This window comes from Rhipicephalus microplus, chromosome 5 (genome assembly GCF_043290135.1).
Source record: "Rhipicephalus microplus isolate Deutch F79 chromosome 5, USDA_Rmic, whole genome shotgun sequence".
Taxonomy (NCBI): Eukaryota; Metazoa; Arthropoda; class Arachnida; order Ixodida; family Ixodidae; genus Rhipicephalus; species Rhipicephalus microplus.
In genome coordinates this window covers 95,351,364-95,371,359 of record NC_134704.1, presented here as the reverse complement: position 1 = coordinate 95,371,359, position 19,996 = coordinate 95,351,364, and the positions used below count along the sequence as shown (strand labels likewise).

Here is a 19,996-nt window from a genome sequence, read left to right as displayed (position 1 = left end):
TTGCGCCGTCCACTTCCCACTCTCTCGACGGTTCATTTCCATCCAAGCCAATCCGCAGTTTTGGTCGTCTTCACTACCGGCCGGTTCTGCCACAGAACACCTACCAGTTTCTGTTCGATAATTTTTCTATTTTTGCTACGGAGTAGTTTGTTGCAGCCGTGGAGCCTTGAGTTTCCCGAGCTTTGGCTCATTCACCCCGCCTGCCTTGGCCTAATTGACGTGTCAACGTATTCTCCTTCGTACTTCATATGTGTAATTGTGTGCGATAATCAAAAGAAACAGCTCCGCAGCGGCCACCCAGAAAAAAAAAAAGCATGGCAACAGGTAATTTCTCACGCTTGCGTAGTGCTTTCGCCCGTAGAGTTTGTTCTCACGGCAAATATGAAACTCCGCGGGATGTTGACGCCTCATTACCCCGTTTTTCCGTTTTTCTCTTTTGTTTTTCTCGTGCTGTTTTCATTTACACCTAGCTTGTATCGTGTTTTTGTTATGATAATTTTTAAAGCCAAAACATGAGCGTACTTTCAGAGCGAGTTCTCCCGCTACAGTAAAAGCTACAGGTGGACTCGTATTGAATAGTTTACACGTTGTAATGACATTTTCGCATTGAGAACAGGTGCGCCAAAGCTTGTTTCCTTCGAAATGTTTCCCTTTCCGGCAGCGGTCTGAATGTTCGGGCGAATTGGCGTTTAATGCGTCGAGACTCGCAGTCGTGTCGCGCCAATGCGTTGGTCCTTGGATGCCTGAAACCTTGTGCGTGGTGCCAAGCAAAATGCAGGAGCGCTTCGCTTGGCACCACTGTCTCTTTCATGCCGCAAATGGGTTCGCTCTATCGCCACCGGCGCACAAACTTGACACCGCCTGTGAAGTGTGACGTTTTCTCTTCCGTACATGAAGTCGCGCAAGCTTGCAACTGTTTCGTTAGAAAGACCTAACGTGAGAAGGAATGTGGGATAACGAATTGGATGTTTTCCGTGAGCCTAAAAAAACACAGTGTACAACGCGTTAGTTTATGCGCTGCAGTTACCAGAGTGTTATGAACTTGCCCTGTCAGTCGCTTACTGATCAGAACGCCCTGTTTTCGCCAAGCTAGATTATCTCGTCACTACAGTCAATGACATCATTAAAACGTGTGACACACCTTTTCATGATGACCATAGCTCGGCATACTCACTCATGAGTACACTCACTCACACTCATTCATACTCATTGAACATGGTGAGTGTGAGTATGAGTGAGTACTGATGAGTATAAGTAGGAGTGAGTAGAACGTGAGTGAGTACTCATGAGTATAAGTAAGTGTGAGTATGGACGTGAATGAGTACTTTCAGTGTGAGTAGAAGTGAGTATGAACGTGAGTGGGTGCTCATGAGTGTGAGTAGGAGTGAGTATGAACGTGAATGAGTATTCTGAGTTTGAATAGGAGTATGAACGTGAGTGACTACTCTGAGTGTGAGTATAAGTGAGTATGAATGTGAGTGAGTACTCTGAGCGTGAGTAGAATGGAGTATGAACGAGAGTGAGTATTGTGAGTGTGAGTAAGTGTGAGTATGAACGTGAGTGAGTACTTTGAGGGTAAGTATGAACGTGAGTGAGTACTCATCAGTGTGAGTAGATGTGAATTTGCACGTGAGTGAGTACTCATCAGTGTGAGTATCCGTGAGTATGAAAGTGAGTGAGTATTCATCAGTGTGAGTAGGAATGAGTGAGAGCTTGTGAGTGTGAGTAGGAGAGAGTATGAACGTGAGTGAGTACTCATGAGTGAGAGTAGGAGTTTGAACATGAGTGAGTACTGATGAGTGTGAGTATTCGTTAGTATGAATGTGAGTGAGTATTCATGAGTGCGATTAGGAGTGAGTGAGAGCTCATGAATGTGAGTAGGAGTAAGTACGAACGTGAGTGAGTACTCATGAGTGTGAGTAGACTTGACTGCGAAGGTGAGTGAGTTGCTGTGAGTGTGAGTAGCAACGAGTAGGAACATGAGTGAGTTACTATGAGTGTGATAAATATTTGTAACCATCGCAACGGCGTCCTCAATACGTTAGAAATAACGGGCACTATGGCATGCAAGCTTTCTGTACATAAAAGCCTTCAGTTAGTTTGGAAACTGGGGGAGCCATTCTACATCAGATGGGAAGGGGGGGGGGGGGGGGGGCGAGATGACCGCGCAAAACTCGAGTTGAGAGTAGCCGTCCATTTTATTGTAATTTGAATTTTCTAGGCTGAATAACTTTGAGCTGCCTGTCTCTATAGCTACCGTTCTTGCTGCACTTACCTCTTGCACCTTCAGTCTACGCAACGCGCTGATAATACTTGTAAAACAACAAGGTCTTGAGAAGCCCTTTAACGAAAATCGCCGCGCGAGCCGGTTCAGAAAAGAGAAATGCACTGCGCAAGCGACAAAAAAAAAAAAAAACACGCTGAAATGGCCCACGAGAGAAAGCACATTGTGTGCAGTGATTTTGCAGTTTCTATCTCTGCGTTGTCCCTCAATGAAGGTTGCCTTGAACGAAAACCTTAAGTGATCTCATGACCTCTCAAGCGCGAAGCTGTGTGCAAACTTCGCCTTCTCAGTGCCCCATTAAGAAAAAAAAAAAGGAAAGCTTGGAGGACGGTTGAGCTTCGCCGTCAATAATATAGTATGCGATAGCGTAATCGGACCCTGTTTGCATCGCCGTTTCAATCTCTACCCTCGCTTCACTTTTTGGCCGCTTATTATGCCTTCAACAGTGCAGACACAATGTGCAATAAGCGCCCAATCACCCTTGATAATATATTCTATCATTCACATAACACGGGCTCGTACAAAAACTCACATAACGCAACTCGTTAATTACCTTTTCATTCGGCTGTCCGCGATGACCCTGCGTACGCACACTGCGAATGAACCTTAACCGCGTCCGCAGATCCATAAATAAGGCCCCCTGAAATCGTCACTGCGGGCACGGAGCCAACGAAGTCTCTGCGTAAGCGCGACCCACAGAAGACGAGAAACATCTCCGAAGATGGGCACAATTTCTCGAATGCAAAACTGCCGTACGCAACGCATTCCATCTGAAGGCGAGGCAGAGAGGGGAGGCGCCGTCTCGACGGTCGCGCCGGGCCACTGAACACCTACCAGTGGCCGCGGCGCCGACGTGGTGGCGAGGCCCCGGCGCCCGCCTGTCCCACTAGTGAGTGCAGTCAGAAGGGGCTAGGGGCAGTGGAACGAACGAAGCGGCCAAGCCGGATGGCAAGGCAACGTCTTGGGTTCTGGCGGGTAATCATAGCGGCGGCCGTGTAGTATACTGAAGCTGTCGAGAGCGTCTCTATTTCGCGTGCGTGCGTCGTAGCCTACGAAAGCGCGTTTTGAGTGCTTGTAACACATTACTGAGATTCTAAACGATGTCTCAGCGTCTCCTACGCGTCATGGCACACAAATGAATGTGCAGGTGCGTCGTCGTAATTGCCTGTTTGTGGAACCTACCGACCCTAAAAGAAAGCGACGATTGTTGAGCTCGATTGTTTCTTGAGTAAGCTGAGTACACGTAACGCAACCTCAATGTTAATATTGATCATCGGCCTGACAACGTCCACTGCAGGACAAAGTCCTCTTGCATGATCCGCCACTCAACTCTGTCCTGTGCTGGCTGCTGCCATTATGTACCCGCGAACTTCCTAATCTTATCTGCCCATCTAACTTACTGTCTCCCCCTAAACCGTTTGCTTTCTCTGGAAATCCGGTCAGTTATGCTTAATGACCAGCTGTTATCCTGCCTACGCGCTACATGCTCGGCCCATGTGCATTTCTTCTTCTTCATTTCAGCTATGATATCCTTAGCCCCGGTTTGTTCCCTGATTCACTCTGCTCTCTTTTTGACTCTTAAGGTTACAACTACTATTTTCCTTTCCATCGCTCTCTGCGTCGTCCTCAATTTAAGCTGAACCCTTTTTGTAAGCCTCCAGGTTTCTGCTCAGTAGGTAAGTACCGGCAAGATGCAGCTGTTATTTACCTTCGTCTTGAGGAGATAGTGTCAATCTACCAGCCATGAGCTGAGAATGCTTGCCGAATCTTCTCCACCCCACTCTTATTCTTCTAGTTACTTCAGTCTCGTGGCTCGGCTCCGCAGGTACTACCTGTCCTAAGTAGACAAATATACCTTTTCCAACTTCAAGTGCACTGCCACCTATTTCGAAGCGCTGTTTTCTTTCGAGGTTGTTGTTCATTACTTTCGTTTTCTGCCGGTTATTTTGTAGATTCCAAGAGAAGGAAAGCGGGAAAAGGGGAGACAAAGTTTGGTGGGCAGATGAGATTAGGAAGTTTGCGGGTATGAAGTGGCAACAGCAAGCAAAGGACCGAGTAGACTGGCGGAACAGGAGAGAGGCCTTTGTCCTGCTGTGATGATGATGAGTATGTGAATGTAAAAGTACGTGGGTGAGTGCGCCTGAGTATGGGTAGGCGTAAGTATGAAGGTGACTTCTTATGTGAGTGCGGAGGTGAGTGAGGGCTTATGATCTTGAGCCGGTGTGAGTATGAAGGTGAGTGAGTAACTATAGGTCTTAATTGAGGTGCACGAAAAAATGAAGTACAAAAAGGAGACACCTTGACACGGCGCGCTGTCTCGAGGTGTCTTCCTTTTGTACTTTAATTTTTCGCGCACCTCAGTTAATATGAAGCCCAGCAGTCCGTGTTTCTCTAAGAGTGTGAGTAGTCGTGAGTATGAACGTGAGCCATGAACAATGAGTGTGAGTAGGCGTGAGTACGAACGTGAGTGACTGTGAGTAGGCGTGAGTATGATTATGAGTGAGTACTCATCAGTGTGAGTAGTCGTGAGTATGAACGTGAGTGAGGGCCTATGAGTGCTAGCTGGCGTGAGTGTGAACGTGAGTGAGTACTCACAAGTGTGAGTAGTCGTGAGTATGAACGTGAGTGAGGGCCTAGAGTGTGAGTTGGCGTAAGTTTGAACGTGAGTGAGTACTCATGAGTATGAGTAAGAGTGAGTATGAACGTGAATGAGTACTTTCAGTGTAAGTAGAAGTGAGTTTAACGTGAGTGAGCACTCATGAGTGTGAGTAGGAGTGAGTATGAATGTGATTGATTGATTGATTTGTGGGGTTTAACGTCCCAAAACCACCATATGATTATGAGGGACGCCGTAGTGGAGGGCTCCGGAAATTTCAACCACCTGGGGTTCTTTAACGTGCGCCCACATCTGAGCACACGGTCCTACAACATTTCCGCCTCCATCGGAAATGCAGCCGCCGCAGCCGGGAGTTGAACCCGCGACCTGCGGGTCACCAGCCGAGTACCTTAGCCACTGGACCACTGCGGCGGGGCGAGTATGAATGTGAGTGAGTACTCTGAGTGTGACAATGAGCGAGTATGAATGTGAGTGAGTACTCTGAGTGTGACAAGGAGTGGGTATGAACGTGAGCGAGTACTTTGAGTGTGAGAAGGAGTGAGTAGGAGTTAGTGTGAGTAGGCGTGAGTATGAACGTGAGTGAGGGTCTATTAGTGGGAGTAGACGTGAGTATGAACGTGAGTGAGGGTGAAGGCTGAAAAAATTGTGGTGAGTGAGTAGTCTCTCAAAGTGCCGACCTATGATGATGACACACGTTTTCGCACAAACGCGTGACACACAAGAAAAATGACGGGACGATGCGCATCGTACGCAGGTCTTTACGTGCGCTACTCGTGTTCACTTCACACGCTTCACCACCACCAACAAGCCCATACTTAAGGCCTGACCCCGCGTAGCCGTCACAGCGCGACGGCGCATGTCTTTTTGACGCGGCGTCGAGCCCTCTTCGATATTGAGAGAGCGAGCGCGCGACTTCGCACAGCCACACTCCCACTCTCTTAGGGAGAGGGCGCTGCACTGCCTCAAAAAACCTCGCGCTGGGACGGGTACCTGGGGTTCAGGCCTTTAGATCCTGTCAAGCAGATGTTAGGGGACACTCACCAGTATACTTTTTTTCCTCTTAGGATTCAACGACAGCAACCAACGTTTTTGAAGTCGCCTGCGTTAATCGGCACCAATGTGACCTTCTGTTGATCTCTGTACTGTGTAAATTTATAGCTGACACCCGCCTCTTCTAAAAAGCACAAAAGTCCGCAGTGAATGTGCTTGAAATCTGTGCCTCTTTTATGTCATTTTTGTGACCTCATCCTGTGCCTTAAGTATTTGTACAAATTTGCACAGCTGTAGAGTAGCCCAAGGTGTTTTCAGCTTGTGCTGCAGCTCAACACTTTGCACAAAAATCGGTATTCATTGTTTGGTAATTCGATTCAGCATTATTCTCTGCTGTTAAATGCCCCTGTGGATAAGTTTGATTAAATAATAAATTTGAATAAATAATAAGTAAATAATTACATAATCAACAGTAATTTGATTAAATAATAATAAATTAAATAATAAGCTTGATTGAATAATAAATGCCCCTGTAGATAAGTTTGATTGTGGATAAGTTTGTTAAGTGCCTCTATATCATCAGACTCAAACTTTTGATATCTGCTTTATAATTGTGCAAACTTACCCTTTGCAGTCATAGTTTATATAAGTGTGTTCCAGCATGCAGGATGAGATCATTACTTTGAAATTGAAACATCTAGGTGCTGTCATTCTGGAAAACTGAATCATTCAGGAGTGTTTTTCTATATATAATATTGCAAATATAGCAGCTGAAAATGTAACGGCATTTAGCTTTCCTCAGAGGGACACGGGAGATAAAAACAATTTTTTCACGCATTAATGAAGTACAATTTCAAAATCCCGAAAACTTCACCTTTACCCCAAGGGGACTCTTAGTAAGCGAGAAAACGTGCAAAAAAAAAATGCGAGTGGAGATGCCACTTCGAAATCTCCGTCCCATCACATCGGATTTTGAAGGTGTCTGCTGGGTCCTACAAAGTTGCAAAACGATAAAGATGTAGTACATTGTTATTTATTTGTGCCATAGACCTAGCATACACTCAAATTGGTCTCTAAATAACCCTTGGGACTTGCTCTACCAGCCTAAGGTATTTGCACAAAAAGGCCAAAGCAGTTTCAGGGTCCTTTTAAAAGGCTAGTAATACCCACCCATCACGCAATTACTAGCAACAGAAGATGGTTCAATATGAAAAAAATGCAAAAGAATGTTATTTCTTTAAAATAATTGAATCTCCAAGAAGGTATGCACACTGCACACATAACGTCAAGCAAAAGCTGACTCCCAAAAAATGGGGAAAACATAATAGTGATGAGATAAATGTAGGACATAAAGAAAACAACATGGTTAACAAATACACAGGACATATTCATATATTGCTTAAGAATGCTTAATTATTAAGTAATTAAGTGAATCCAAAGTGTGAAATAAAACTGAGGAAACTTTTAGACAACTAAAACACCACAAGAAGAAAGACACTCAGAGAAAGAGCTCCAACGCCTAAAATACCACAAGAAGAAAGACACACAGAGAAAGAGCATGAATCAGAGAAAGAGCATGAATGGGAAAGAAAAACTTATCGAGACACCAAATAGGCAGATTTTGTCCAATGCCTACAAATGATAAAATAATAAAAGGTACCCGAAAGGAGCCGGGAGCAAGAACAACAAAAGAGAAGGCAGGGATGTTAACCAGGCACATGCTCAGTTGGCTACCCGACACTGGGGGAATGGGGAAAAAGGAGTAGAAAGATGAGAGAGTGCGTGTTGCATCTGTTAACACCCTGCATGTTCTGAGAATTCAGACGTTCATTCTGTTTCACTTAGCTATGCTTTCCACTAATAGTGGTGTAGTGTACTCTCTTTCGCATAGTTTGTAAATGCTGGCAGCAACAAAAGCTGTTTGGTTTTTCTAAATTACGTCCCTTTAGTGGTCACTGCTTCGCGTTTTCATTTTCTCAGTCATCACCAGTGATGGAAAAAATATCCACCTCGGATACAGAAAGTTGCCTCTCATTAAACAAAACCTGAAGGGACTAGAAAAATATGTTTTATTTAACAAGAGTCCTGTTTACTAAGAGATGAACAAGGGTGCAGTATACAAGCACGAAACCAATCTTGACAGAAGCACTTGTTCCATTTAAGCAGTAGAGTATACTGTATGTATGCCGGTCTGAATTATGATACTTTCAAAGATAAACTGCTCAAGTGACTTCTTGCACCCTTTGTAAGTATGAGGTATCTTGTTGGTGGTTGTTACGGCCCTGCCGCGGTGGTCTAGTGGCTAAGGTACTCGGCTGCTGACCCACAGGTCGTGGGATCGAATCCCGGCTGCGGCGGCTGCATTTTCGATTAAGGCGAAAATGCTGTAGGCCCGTGTGCTCAGATTTGAGTGCACGTTAAAGAACCCCAGGTGGTCGAAATTTCCCGAGCCCTCCACTGCAGCGCCTCTCATAATCATTGGGACGTTAAACTCCACATATCAATCAATGGTGGTTGTTACTGGTGATTATCGGTGTCCTGACCTCATGGCTGCTTCAGGGCATCGATGCAAGCAGCGTAGTTTTCACTACCGAAATCCCTAGCCGTCCTTCAGCTTGGAGCTGATAAACATCATGCGAGAAGCATTTTGTTATTTTTGATTCCTGCTCCCTAACTCCACTAAGTTGACCATTCGGGTGTTGCACAAGTTTGACAAATGCAGAAACTAAACTAAATGTTGACCTTTTCAATCACATTTTGCTGCTGCCACAGAGGGAAAGATATTTAAAAGCTGATTTGCTAGTTCTTAGTTAAGCAATGTTTAAAAAGTATGTGAGCATCTTGAAATAAGTTAGGGCATGGAGGTACAGTCTTAAAAGAAGCAAACAACTAGCATTTTTATCTACAAGCTTTACCTTCTTTCATGATGAATCCCCATCATCTTATCTTAACTTTCGGTCCTTTTATGTATACACATTGAAAATTAGCCAGAAGTGTGCCTTTGGGCTAGTTACTTTAAGCGGCATCAGTGCTATGTTTGTGTTTGTGATGGAACATTGCCTCCGAGAGTGGTTTGATTAAGTTGAGGAGTTTAACATCCCAAAACCACACTGTGCTGCACAACCCACCTTAAGTTTTGACTTTTGTGCCTATGTGTTCAGCAGCGCTGCTTTGCTTCCTTAGTTAGTACTTAGGCAGTGTTTGTTAGCACTTTGACACTGTAGCCATTGCGGTCTACTGAATTGCCAGAATTTGCCTTAGTGTAAGTGTGCTGAATAATTAAGTGACATTAAAAGCAAACAAATCATTTAGGTTCCTGATAATACAACCTTATACTTGTTAAATCATTTTGAGGTTTTTGATGCCAACTGATGAGTGAGTCATAGAGAAAGTTTACCAAAGGCATGTAAGCAGATGAGGACAAAGAAAAAGGTACCACAAGAGCATTGATTCAAAAAGGGATGTGTGCATTCTCTGAGAAGTTCTTTTCAACATATGGTGCCTTAGAAGGCATCACAGGGAAAATCGAGTGCGCCATGTTGCTGAATTTTGCTCCTTCCACCTTCCGAACATGTTTGTCCACTCATGATTTATTGTGGTGATACTGAACTTGTAATCTAATAATGGCGTATTGGATACTGGCAAAGTTGTCGTAGCATACCTTGTTTCACTGCTTACTTTTAATCTCTCTTTAATGCTTGTGGTACACTTGCCTTCTTAAGTTCTTACATCTTTTGTGTTGCTTTATTGCACTGCCAAGCACCAGTTTGCTGTCATGTCTCTGTGGTGTGATGTTATGTCCTTGTCTCTATACTGACGTGAGGCATGCATGCAATGAGCTGTTTTTCGACCCTGTGTCGTCTTTCCCTCTCCCCTGCTCTCGCTAGGTCGTCAGGTCCTTGTGGTGGTTTGTCTTGTATTTGGCATTTTTCTTTACGGAATTTTCGTCGGCTTGCCAGAAGAAGGGCAGACGTCCGTCGGATCGCCCAAAAGGAATCGGGGAACTATCATCACCACAAGCGAAGAATGTGACCTGCCATCCTCCGCCGATGTCAAAACTCCTTGGCGCTCGTTCAACTACAAACAGCTCAGTGTGCCTGCGAGTATCAGCAGTGGGGCCAGCCAAGTCAAGCCATCGGAGGCGACAGTCATCGTCGATGTGAGTTGTTTTGTCTTCGGGTTGCCGTATTTTGTGGCATGCCTCTGTTGACGGTTTTCACGTCTCGCGTGTGAAGCAGTTGCAGCCATGTGCGCTGTCTTTCAGCTTGCAGGTGTATGCAGAACTATTAAGAATAAGGCCTTCAGCATCTCATCAGATGCTGGCCTTGAAAAACAAGGCATGCTGAATGAACTCGTATGACCTTAATAAAAATTGAATGATAAGAAACGCTGGAACTGTGGTAGCAACAGAACAGACATGTCTAATAAAAAAAAAAATCAAATTGAAACGCTTTACAAATGTAAGTCAGTTTTGTAACGGAGTTTTCAAGGTACAATAAGCATGGTTCTTTGGAGAGGAGCACACACTTCAATATGGGGAATCTGGGCTTGCAAAAAGAAGACCATGTTTATTAGTAGAGATGCATGATGAACACTGAATACGGGGTTCTATAAAATACGAATTAAAGGATAGTGGGTGTCAGGGACATGTACTGTTGGTGAAACTCATCTGCAAGTCTAGGGTGCTTCAAGCCTTGGAGAAAAAAAAAATAGGACATTAATTTTCCCATTATTGCACAGTACTCAACCTTTTCCAACCAAATGAATGAAATTGGAGCTTTGAAGGAATACTTCCTCAAGTGTAGACTGGTCCGGTGTTTGCTGTGTATTGTGTCTAATGATACTTTAAGAGAGCAATAAATGGATGTTAGTCATTGTGTGTGTTTTTTTCCTCTCTTAGTGTAATGGACAGTTATAAAACTCAGTATGTATTTGTAAAAAATGGTATGGTCGTGATGTTAATTGAAATATTGGATGCATTCTTGCAGGGCCTCACAGTCTTTTACCGGGAAGTGAATCCCCAGGGAGCACATACCAACATATCGGTGCTGATGCTGCACGGGGCAGCCTTCAAATCCGAAACTTGGTACAACCTCGGAACCTTGGGCAATTTGAGTCTGATGGGCTACCGAGTTGTGGCCATCGATATGCCTGGTGAGTGAAGCGTGTGATGTCATATATAACACATGCATATATATACAGTGAAACCTCGTTAAACCATAGTTGGCCGTAGCTCGGAAAAAGTACGTACTAAACAGTAGTACTGCTTAACCTAAATAGCGTCAGGTCGCTCACTTACCTGTCAAAAAAAGAAACCTTCAGGGAGTGCGATGAAAGAACAAAAAACTTACAGTAATTTATTAACTTCGCGTTACAAAGTCTGTAATCTTCATTTGACGACGCAGCGGCCTAGCAGCAACGACAGCGGCCTCAAACTCACTTATACTGTGAGCCAGCTTTTCCGCCAGCCCTCTCTTCTCGACAAATACCCGCATGACGCTGACGCAATGCGCAGCTTCGGCCATTGTCGGACCTGGATCACCCGTGTTGTCGCTTTCCATGTCGTCCTCATCACTATCATTTGGCGACACTTTGACAAGCGAGGCAACAATGGCTTCGTCGGACATGTCTGGAGATGTCTGCACATCACTGTCTGCGTCTCTGAAGTCCAGGCAGGAAATGCCTTCCGTAACGCCCTGCCGCTCCAGCACTTCAGCTAGCAGAGTTTTGCAAGCTTCGTCTACGATGTCCGAAGTCTTGTCGATGGTGTCACTGGCGTCATCTGCGTCGCCCGCACACACACTGAATCCAGCACACTTGAAGCAATTTTGAACTGTCGTTGCTTCAACCTGCCGCCACGAGTATTCGAGCAGGTGAATCGCGCCAATCAGGTCGATGGAGAATAATTTGCCACATTCAATGGCGAGAAGAAATCTGCGCAGCAGATTCTTCTTGTAGAGCTGTTTTACAGCTCGAATGATGCCTTGGTCTAAGGGCTGGGCAATCGCTGTTGTGTTTGGTGGCAGAAACGCCAACTTCACAGCCGTCAGGTTGTCCAGGGCGACGTGCGCCGAAGCGTTGTCTAAAATAATAACAACTCTTCTGTTCTTAGCCGCAAAACGCTGATCGATGAGGCGCACATACTCCTCAAAGAGTTTTGCCGTCATCCATGCTTTGGTGTTGCTGCGATAGATGACCCCTGATGGCAACCGGGCGCCTTTGAAACGTCTAGGCTTCGCCGATTTTCCAATCACGAGGAGAGGAGTTTTGTCGGTTCCAGTCATGTTTATGCAAAACGCCACTGATATTCTGTCTTTTGCATGCTTGCCGCCGTTGCACGTCTCGCCTTTGAACGCGAGCGTTTTGTCTGGTAGCAGCTTAAATAATAGCGCCGATTCATCCATATTAAAGATGTCATCAGGTGCGTAGTCTTCCAAGATGTTCTTCAGCTGACCATTTTGCCACTGCTTCGCTCCATCCACGTCAGCAGCAGCACCTTCTCCCGAAACAGTCCTCGTGGTAATGCCGTGCCTCGCCTTAAATCTGGCCAGCCATTGCTGCACACAAAGTTGTCATGGTTGATCTGCGAGGCAAAAACCAGGGCCTTCTCCACGAGTAGGGGTCCGCTGATAGGCAGATTTTTTTACTGTGTAGCTTTTAGCCACTTCACCAGCGCCTCCTCTACACCCGAAAACGCCGAACCGTGCAGCCGGCACCTTTTCACCGTTGCAGCAGCACTGCCGAGCAACTTCTCTCTCGAATTCCAAATTTCACACACCGTGGTTAACGGCAGGTCATTTTCGCGTGCCAGCACCGATTTTTTGTGCCACTTTCAATAGCACGAATTATGCCCGATTTCTTCTCTATTTTCAGCACTCGATGCTTTTGTCCCAGCTTCGGCATAACGCAAGTACGAAGCAGCACAAGCAGACATACACAACACGTGAAAAACGACGCGAGAGCTGTACGGCACGGATCAACCAGAGAACACCTATGCACGGCGCCAAAGGAACAAAGAAAGCAAAGCAAGCGCGCACACCGTGTTTCATGTTTGTGCAAAGCGCCATCGCGTGGACAACACCAGAAGCCTAGCCGGCCGAGTGCTTCTTGTCAGGAAATGAGTCAGGAAATACAACAGTTACGTTTGTTTATTTCAGCTTTTTCTTTTCGACGTGAGTGGCGCCTTGCCGCGTAGAATAAATAGATAGTAGAAAAGGAACACAGGCCGCCGTGTAGAATAAATAGATAGTAGAAAAGGAACACAGGCCCCTGTGACTAGCATTTTTGGATATCAAGGGGGCGTACGATAGCGTGGTTGAAGAGTACTTGTGGGGAATACTGGACACACTAGGTGTGGAAGATGGAGTCACTAATCTTTCAAAGGATGTCTATAAAGGTAACAAGGCAGTTATAAAGTGATAAAAATGGTATTCAAGTCCGCAGAGGTAAAACGGGGGCTTAGGCAGGGGTGCCCTCTGCCACCCTTGTTATTCATGATGTACCTACAAGGATTAGAAGCCAAATTAGAGGGAAGTGGACTTGGCTTCAACCTCTCTTTCGTCAAACAAGGAAAACTCATTGAACAGGCACTACCAGCATTCTGCTAATGGCCGACAACAAGGAAGATTTGCAGAGATTGATGGACATCTTTGGTAATGAGGGAGATAGGTTAGATTTCAGATTCAGTAAGGAAAAATCAGCAGTCATGATTTTTAATGACAATGAAGGTAGTGAGCTTAGAATACAGAAGGTCACGCTAGAGATAACAGATAAATACAAATATCTGGGCGTATGGATAAGCAATGGGGCCGAGTACCTAAGGGAACACGAAACATACGTGACGAATAAAGGTAACAAGAATGCAGCGGTAATGAAAAACAGGGCACTGTGGAATTACAATAGATATGATTTTGTGAGAGGAATATGGAAAGGGGTCATGGTTCCTGGTCTGACGTTCGGCAATGCGGTCTTGTGCATGAGATCAGAAGTTCAAGCAAGATTAGAAATTAAACAGCGTGGAATAGGTAGGCTTGCCTTAGAAGCTCATGGAAATACACCAAATCAGGGAGTACAAGGTGATATGGGATAGACATCATTTGAGGGCAGGGAAGCTAGCAGCAAGACAAAATTTGAGAAGCGATTGAGAGAAATAGGGGAGGAGCGTTGGGCTAGGAAGGTATTCAGCTACTTGTACATGAAGAATGTCGATACAAAATGGAGGAAGCGAACCAGAAAATTGACTGGTAAATACTTGGAAAAGAGCAGGGGGCCAAACCAAAAAGAATTATCGGTTAAGAAGGAGGTGAAGGAAACTGAGATCGATATGTAGAGAATTGGCATGATTAAGAAGTCCGTACTAGAGATTTATCGAACTTTTAAGCAGGAAATTGCCGAGGAAAAGATCTATGATAATACACGGGGTAGTTCTCTACTGTTTGAGGCCAGGACAGGAGTATTGCGAGCCAAGACATATCGGGCCAAATACGAAAAGGTAGACACGGTATGCAGTGCATGTGGAGAGGAAGAAGAAACTGCCGAACACTTGATAGCGTTCTGTAAAGGGCTTCACCCTATTGTTCAGGATGATGGCGCAGAGTGTTTCAAAGCACTGGGGTTTAGGAACAGGGAGGGCAAAATAGACGTTAAGCAGGTAGAACTAACTAGAAGGAGGTCATCTGATTGGTGGCTAAAGTCAAGGCACAAGTGAAAATTAAACCCTTCACTGCAAAGTACGAATCCCCAACCTCACTATTTAAAGGAAAAAAAAATACAAATCTAGTTTTTGGTTCATTAATTATTACGGCTTGGTGGCGCTAGCCACCGCCCGGTCTAAAGGGTACAGCCATATCCATCCATCCATCCAGCCATCATCATCAACACAAACAAGCGAGGCGTATTTCGATCTCTGGGGCTTGCTGTTCTGTCGGGACGCCCAGTGGGGGACGACGTGCCGCGGCGAGTGCGCAACGAAAATTGGAAAAACTACTTATTAACCGATACATACGCAATAAGCTGGTACGGCTAATGCGGATACAAAATGCATTATGTTCAATGGCCGCCGAGTCGGGGATTTGACTTCACTACTTTTATAACGAAACTACTGTTTACACGGGTACGGTTTAACGAGGTTTCACTGTACGCCTTTTTTTCTCGTGTTACTGTATGGAGCTTCAGACACTGCGGGGATGTGCAGAATTCTACTATATTTGTTGTATTTATCAGTTCAGTAGATTCACCTGAAGTTGATTCCTGTTAAAAAGAAATGCCCAGCCATAGCTGAGCTACTACGGATTGAAGTCAATTTGTGGTGTTGACTTTCTGGTCCACACTTCTTTCTTTTGCACTGTGGAAGCTAAGTAGCTGTGGTATCATGAAACTGTGCAAGGGTGAGGGAGTGCCCACGTCGTAGTGCTTTTATAGTAGCACTGCCAATCCGCTAATATTGTGACCATACGTGTAAATTTTATATGACAAGGTGTCAATTAGATGCATTTGAACACTAAGTTTTTGCACCGATCCTCGTGTCATATGTCCCCAGTTAAGGGGAAAAAAATCACGGAGTGCACATTCAGAATCATAGGCTGCAAAAAAGTGAAACAAATGCTTCGTAAGCATTGAGCTTTGCTAAAAGTTGCATCACCTTTTAGACGCAGTCATGCCATGCTGTGTTCTTTGCAGGGTTTGGCAACTCACCGGCTGGCACAATCACCGACAAGACAGCATTCCTGCAGCACCTCTTGGCGGCTCTTCATCTTAACAACCCAGTGATAGTTAGCCCCAGCCTGAGTGGTCAACTGAGCCTACCGTTCCTGGTTAAGCATTGGCAGCAGATGGCTGGATACGTTCCGGTAGCCCCCGTTGGTTGGAATGTGCTGGAGCAGGTGCAGTGCGACACTCGTGATGTCCCGGTGGACGTGTCCCAGGTTTACCCGCCGCTCCAAGTCCACTTGCCGAAGCAGGTTCCCAATCTGAGCTGCATCAAGGTGAGTGGCTGTGATTGGCAGGGCGTGCTTGTAGCTTGTTTTTTTTTCTCTCTCTCTTTTTTTGTAGTTAGTTATCTGCCTTGCCAGCTTGTCAGCGCTAGTGTAGCTCTGCTTGACACAAAGGTGTAGATTTGATTTCTGGTCCCAGTAACTACATTGTTACAGCAGCTGTGCTTAGATTGAGGCTGCAATAAAGCTGCATCTTAGGCGAGCTGGTGATGCAAGTCGGCACGTTTCGCATGTCATTCTTTCCTGGTATTTATTTATTATTATTTATTTATGCAGTACTGCTAGTCTCTAGATAATGCTGTAAGCAGGAGTTGGAGTAACAAGTGCAAAATCAAGTGAACAAATCAAGATACTGCAATCGTGTCACATGAATTCAGTTGTGGAAGTAAGGGCTAATGGAACCCATAGATATAAGAGTACCCGTGCTCCAAGTCGTATTGAGCACGACTGTGCATTGTTTGTTGTACCTTTCTTTCTCCACCAAGAACTGTGCACAAAGAAATGCAATGTTGGGTAGCTTTGTAGGGAATCAGGATATTAAACAGTGCAAATGAGGAACTGCTTATCTGAGAGAAAATTAGCATATATTGATGGCACGTTAGAGTGATCAAAACAAAGTAATCATGTGTATTATACATCATATTGTTCTCATCATTTGCATTGTTGTATTTTGCATCACTGCATATATTTTATGATCGTACGTAACTAAATTTAATTGTAAGTTGGTGCCTGTCTCGTTTCCTTCTCAGTAAGCTTGTTGTTTGTGCTGTCTAACATCACATAAAAGTGTGCATCAGAATCCGATCAAGTAAGTGCGGTACATCCTCCCTGTGGCGTGCAGGTGCCCACAATGGTGGTGTTTGGAGAGCACGACCGGAGCACGAGCTCGGCGCTGCTCAACCTCCTGCCTAACAGCGTGGCTGTCGAGGTGCCCCACGGCAGGCACCCGGCTTACCTGGACAACCCCATTCTCTGGCATCAGGCACTGTACAACTTCCTGCTCCGTTTGCGCTACAGACTGCAGCAGCAGACTACCAAAAGCAGCTCATGAGTCGGTGTGCTACGAATGTCCTATTGCCTCTCGATTGTTTCCTATGTTATTTCCTAGCCTTTGCGTGGTCCCTGGAGTTGGAACATTCTTTGAAGTTGTTTGTTTGATATAAAGAAATGGTATAGGTGTGCTACTGTTGGTCTGTTCATTAATAGGGCCACCAAGTACGTACCGCTAAACGTTGTTGTAGGAAAGTTGTGTATGACACAACAGTAGCTTCTTTATACACATTTGTTACAACTAAGTACCTATTATCTATTACATTAAAGTAACAATGAGGCACCGCTATCATTTACTTTGTTACATCTGGTGTTATACGGTGTTCCATCATAGCGAGTTTCAGCAGTAGCAACGTGTAACTGGCTCAAACTAGTAGTTGATTATTGGTTCGAATGTCAGCCTGGCAGTGTCACCGCAAAGAACAAAGGCGAAAAATTGCTTTCCCAAATTGTGGTCTCTCGCTGATTAGATGGATTCATTGCCTTTGTTTCCGCTACACTTTTTGCAGTTATTTTGCAGAATTTTTTGCCATGTAACCGGTGGCAAAACTTGCTAAGGTACAATTCTTGGTTTGTTCTCCTTGGAGCATGATCAGGCTAGTTGCTGTTGAACTGTTTCGTTATCATAGACTGAACTCTAGTGGAATTCACGACATCTTGGAGCCACTCACTTTCCAGATGGTGTCACTCTTATCGCGCAACTGTCTTTTCCGTTTCGCATTTGTTCTAACGACGTACTTGCAGTGCAGAAAGTGCAATATGTCCACTTTATATAACCAAATATTTTTTTTACCATCCTATTAAAGGAGCTTTGTTGCACAGCAGCGTTTGTGTTGTTTTTGCACCATTATCAACATTTTCAAATAGGTCCCTGCCAACTGAAAAGCCACAAAGCTATTTGAATCGTTTAACATTTATGTTACTTTTGGGACGTTAAACTCTACAAATCTAACATTTCTGTTACATTGTGTAACTTTGATTTTTTGAGATCACAGAAACACCTGTGCTCTTAAACGAGCACTTTTTTTTGGCGATATGTCGCGTGTACTAAAATCGAGGAGGTTATAAGAGTTCACAAAATGTACGACCTTCTGTACTGTTCTTGGTCTAAACTTGACACTTGATTCAATCAGGCGAGTTGTCATCGCATTGTCGAGTGATTCTGCCCACATGAAGCTTCATTCCTCGTATCTCGATTGGTGTTAGTTGTTTTGATTGTTGGAACGGCATTTATCATTTGCTGAAATGTTTGCAGCTCTTGTCCAAGCGCTGAATCGCATTGCGTGTCATATTGTTATCTCTTGACACAGCACTTGTTGCTGTGTTTCTTGTGCAAGTTGTAATAGTTTAGGAAGCTGTTATTCTTGTATATTGCTTGTTTGTTTCCACTGGCGAGGCATCTAGGGCTTAAATTTCAGCATATCCTACATTATGTGTTGTTACAGAAGTTATCGTTATTTACTCTTATGTCGGGAGAGTTCTTCCATGTAGCCCAATAATACAAAAGTTGCGTTTCACATGCACACGTCAAACATTATTTGTGCACACGAACACAGTGTTGATGCACATGCTACTTGTACATCGATGTTGTTACAACCAGTATTGTTTAAAAACACACACACACATTACAGAACTCACTCACCATTTTCTGTTAAGCAGTCTGCCTGACTTCATTCTTTGTGGAAACAGCACGTTGACAAAGCTTTTACGTGTTGTGAGAGAATTCATTTAGGCATTCAAAGTTACTATTCTTGCTGTTTCACCTGTCAGATAGTTAGTTACCTGGCTTTACTAATTGGAAAATGAAGTGAAGAAAACGCGCATTCCAGTTGTCTTGCACAGCTCACTGTTTCAAGTGACGACATTGTCCGGATTTCACGACGCGCACAATTACGTGCAGTACACGTTGGTATATGCGTAATGTTTGCTTTAACATCTCGTCATTGCCCCATGTTTTGCTGTGTTAACACTATGTGCAAGGAGAACGCTTGCACGCACAACTGGAGAGAGAAAAAAAAATGTTCCTACATTTTTGTATGTCATTATGCCTTTAGGGTGCTTTGATTTGCTGTAAAATTTCGTTTCTTTGTGTGTGAGTGTTTGTATCATAACGAGTCGAGCTCTCAATTGCCAGCGAGGCCACCAGATAGTAGTTTCGAGTATTTGAGCACGGCTAAACAAAGGCAGCCATACAATATTTTAGCAGAGTGTTTTGTAAAACTTTGCTTTCTGTGCATCATTGATGTATTTTTGTTTAACCGAGGTTGGTGTTCAGAAACTGTGAACCTCGTGGTTGCTGTTATGATCGTTGCAGAGTTGAGCACTTGGTCCACCAACCTACTCTGGATTGTTGCAATATGTGCGCATCACACATTATAATGTTGTTTGTTATGAGCAGGCACATTGAAGACAGGTCTCGTAGTTTAGGGTGTTGGTATGCTAGTCCTATCAGTCGTCACACTCAAATCATTGGTGACTATAACTCTGCCGTAATTCTCCTTATTTTTCGCAAGGTGTTCTGCGAACGTTAATGTGATATTTTCAAATCAAACAGATCGCACGAGTATCTTTGATGTTTCTACGAGCACCGTCGTCGGAGCAAAAGTCGACGAATTTGTCACACACAGTCTAACGCCGTTAGGCATTTGCAGTGAGAGATAACAGAGGCCTCTTTTATTTTTGTTGAATAATAAGATGTTATTTTTTTATACACTTGGCACCTACAATGGCCCACATGTACAAAGATCCAATTCCAGAGTTGTTTTTTGTTGCCATATCAAAGTGGTGAGTCTTGGTGTTATTTTTGTATCGTCTCTGTGTTGCAAATAAAAGTTTGAGCATACATCACTTGATGTCATGTACCGTTGCTTCATCCCTCCGAAATTGCAAAGACTCGTACAGTTAGCGTGTACGGTAGTGTTACTGAAGTAGAATTGTTTGCAGGCCATGAAAGTGTCATGGGAAAAAAACATTTTCACTAAAGCTGCCTACACGCAGCCTGAATCAAATGCCAGATTGTAAGAACTAAGTTATTGTCATGTACTCGGCATTCAGGATTAACTC

At 44.4% G+C, this 19,996-nt stretch overlaps 1 protein-coding gene across 2 annotated transcripts; it reads left to right on the top strand.

Moving 5' to 3' along the window:
* Positions 1-37: 37 nt before the first annotated feature.
* On the top strand, positions 38-19,780 carry LOC119174325 (putative protein-lysine deacylase ABHD14B). 2 transcript variants are annotated; one of them, XM_037425179.2, is made up of 5 exons: positions 38-324; positions 9,779-10,050; positions 10,880-11,045; positions 15,570-15,874; positions 16,725-19,780. In XM_037425179.2, exons 1-5 carry the CDS (start codon positions 315-317, stop codon positions 16,932-16,934), a joined length of 963 nt encoding a protein of 320 aa, XP_037281076.2. In that variant the 5' UTR covers positions 38-314; the 3' UTR covers positions 16,935-19,780. The 2 variants fall into 2 exon arrangements, with proteins under 2 accessions (XP_037281076.2, XP_037281078.2); XM_037425181.2 differs by having other exon boundaries at positions 39-324; positions 9,851-10,050.
* Positions 19,781-19,996: the final 216 nt, after the last annotated feature.

Coding starts and splice junctions, on each gene's coding strand:
- LOC119174325 (XM_037425179.2), top strand. Junction 11,046..15,569: donor TGTGGCCATCGATATGCCTG/GTGAGTGAAGCG, acceptor TGTTCTTTGCAG/GGTTTGGCAACTCACCGGCT. Junction 15,875..16,724: donor CCAATCTGAGCTGCATCAAG/GTGAGTGGCTGT, acceptor TGTGGCGTGCAG/GTGCCCACAATGGTGGTGTT.